The sequence below is a fragment of the Carlito syrichta genome, unplaced genomic scaffold (assembly GCF_000164805.1).
Source record: "Carlito syrichta isolate Samal-C Ts95f unplaced genomic scaffold, Tarsius_syrichta-2.0.1 Scaffold304618, whole genome shotgun sequence".
Lineage (NCBI taxonomy): Eukaryota > Metazoa > Chordata > Mammalia > Primates > Tarsiidae > Carlito > Carlito syrichta.
The window spans coordinates 2,133-5,002 of NW_007248714.1; the positions used below are offsets into that span (position 1 = coordinate 2,133).

The 2,870-nt window shown below is 63.1% G+C and overlaps 1 protein-coding gene across 1 annotated transcript in view; it reads right to left on the minus strand.

Moving 5' to 3' along the window:
- Positions 1-955, minus strand: part of LOC103262793 (trinucleotide repeat-containing gene 18 protein-like) — a 1,700-nt gene extending 745 nt beyond the window's left edge. The window contains exon 1 of the mRNA XM_008060435.1: positions 79-955. Coding sequence (XP_008058626.1) covers positions 79-405 — 327 coding nt within the window. The 5' untranslated portion in view covers positions 406-955. The remainder of the gene's footprint in view (positions 1-78) is intronic.
- Positions 956-2,870: the final 1,915 nt, after the last annotated feature.

A 2,870-nucleotide genomic window follows, 5' to 3' on the forward strand; every position in this document is an offset into this window, starting at 1 on the left:
GTGCTGTGGGGACGGCGGCCGGGGTGAGCTGGGCCTCGCCCCCCAAGCCAGGCCCCCCGCCGGCCGCCGCGCACGCACCTGGCCCTCGTGGAACTGCTTGCCGGGGCTGGTCTCCTCGGGGTGGTAGAACCACTTGACGCGGACCACCATGTTGTTGCCCCAGGACTCCCACATGCTCTGGATGCGGCCGATGTAGGGCAGGTTGGGGCGGCCGGCCGACAGGAAGACGGCGCAGTCGCCGATGCGGATCATCTCCTTGCCGCGCACGATGGCCTTGTAGAAGAGCTTGCGCGCCTTGCCCTTCATGCCGCGGCGCTGCGGGGGGCGGGCGTCAGGGCCGGGCCTCTGCCGCCGCCCCTCCCTGGGCTCCCTGTCCCGCTCCCCGGGCTCCGGGCCTCTCCCCATCTGTCTCTGTTTCCCTCGGCTCTGCGTCTCTCCCCGTTGTCTCTCGGCTTCCCCCAGTCTCCAGGCCCTGCTCGATCTCAGTCTCCGTCTCTCTGGGGCGCCCTCGGCCTCTTTCTCCCAGTCTCTGGGTGTCCTTCGGCCTCCAGGTCTCTCCCCATCTGTCTCTCAGTTTCCCTCGGCTCTGCGTCTCTCCCCATCTGTCTCTCTTGGTTTCCCTCCATCCTCAGGTCGCGTGTCTCGGTTCCCTCAGTCCCTGGGTCTGTCCCAATCGGCCTCTCAGTCTCTCTCTCTCTGTTTCCCTCAGTCTCTGGGTCCTCACGGAGCCCGCAGCCTGGTGCCGCGCCACTGGCTGAGTCTGGGCAGGTCCCGCCACCCACCCTCTCCAAGTCACCCGCTGCCAGACTCCAGGGGTTCTGCGGGCGGGCGGAGGGGAAAGCCCTCTTCCAGCCCCGAAACGCTGGGTCTCCAGGAGGGACTTCGTCTGACCAAGGGGCTCTGCAGCTAAAGCGCCCCCATGCCCACGAGGACCCCTGACGCCCCACTGGAACGTGCGGGGGGTCCCCGCGGGCCGGCGCTCCCCGGTTCCTCTTGCCGGGTCACCTATCCCCCGCGAGGCTGTCAGCCCCTCCAACCCCCCTTCACAGGCAGGAAAACGGGGCTCGGGAGGCCACAGGTGTGACGCCCAGGCCACAGCCCAGGGCCCGTGACGGTGCCGTGCCCTTATGCGGCGCCAGACACAGGCCTGCCGCTGCGCACATGGCGAGTGCTGGGCTGCCCTAAAGCAGAGACTTGCTCGACACACCCTTGGGGCCCCAGGGGGCTGTCACTCGCCGCGTCCTCTCCCTGCAAGGCTGCCCACGGCAAAGCCCCTGGGTGGGGTTGCTCCTGTGGCTTCCCAGGCTACAAAAGGATCTGGTCCCGGAAACAGACCCTGAGATGAGGACCTGGGTGGCACCAAGTTTCTGGAAGTACACCCGGGCAAAGCAGGAAGGGCGGGGGACCTGGGACCCAGAAGGACAGGTGTCACAGAGTCCCGGGGCCCCTTGTGAATGGCCTGGCTGGGATGAGGGAGCAGGGCAGGCCCACTCTGCCGTCGTGGGCTCAGGGCTGTCCCTGGGAGGACGTCGCCCCAAGCGCCCAGGACCTGCAGGGCCCAGCCCCAGCCAGGGCCGCGGCATGCTGGGGGTTTCGTTGATTCACTCAACAAACACTCCCTGAGGTGTCCCTGGCGCCTGGCATCACCGTTACCATCCCGGGGGGAACTCCTCCAAGAAGCAGGGCTAAGCCAAGCTCTGCCCTCCCACAGAACCAGCACATCCTCACCTCAGACTCAACTCTGAAACTCACTCCTCCTGTCTCACACTGGCTGCCAGACTCTAAGTCAGACGTTTTGCTTAAGCAGGAGAAGGAACCCCACGGGCTGCTTGTTTGCCTTATAAAGCAATCCCTTTTCTACTTTTAATTCACTGGATCCCTGGTAGGAACAGACTTTTTACTAGCTACATCACTAATTGTTTTGTTGTTGAAACTTATTTAGAGCCAGGGTCTCACTCCGTCGCCCAGGCTGGAGTGCAGTGGCACGATCGTAGCTCACTGCAGCCTCGACCTCCGAGGCTCAAGGAATCCTCTTGCCTCAGCCTCTCGAGTCGGCGGGGCCACAAGCGCATGCCACCATGCAAGGCTAATTTAAAACAACTATTTGTTTGTTTTGAGTTGGAGTCTCACTCCGTTGCCCAGACTGGAGTGCAGTGGCTGCTCCCGGCCACCGCAGCCTCGACCTGCTGGGCTCCGGCGATCCTTCCGCCTCAGCCTTCCGAGTAGCTGGAACTACATGCGCGCGCTACCACGCCCGGCTAATTTTTGATTTATTGTAGAGATGAGCTCTCGCCAAGTTGCCCAGGCGGGTCTCGAACCCGTAGGCTCAGGCAATTCACTCACCTCAGCCTCCCAAAGGCACAGGATTACAGGCTGAGCCACCGAGCCCGGCTTAATTTTTTGATTGACTGTTCTCGAACCCATGGGCTCAGGCAGTCCTCTCACCTCGGCTTCCCAAAGTGCTGGGATTACAGGCTTGAGCCACAGTGCTCGGCCAAACAATTTTTTTGTAGAGATGGGATATCACTATGTTGCCCAAGGCCGGTCTCGAACTGCCAGGCTCAAGTGATCCTCCTGTCTCAGCCTCCCAGATTGCTGGGATTACAGGCGTGAGCCACCACGCCCGGCCAGCGCCACTAGTTTCTGACGTGTGTTCTGTGAGCTCAAGTTCTCTTTGGCTCAAGGAACCAGAGAGAGCTTGAGGCAGCTGGACGCAAGAGATTCCCAAGCTCAGGCCGAGCCCTTGACGGGGCCTGGAAGACTCTCCTGGTCTGCAGCCAGCAAGCCCGGAGGGTTTGTTGCTGGCCCCGTGCCCCGCAGGGCGGGAGGAGCCGGGCCAGCTCCCCAGATCCCAGTCGCACCGCAGAGGC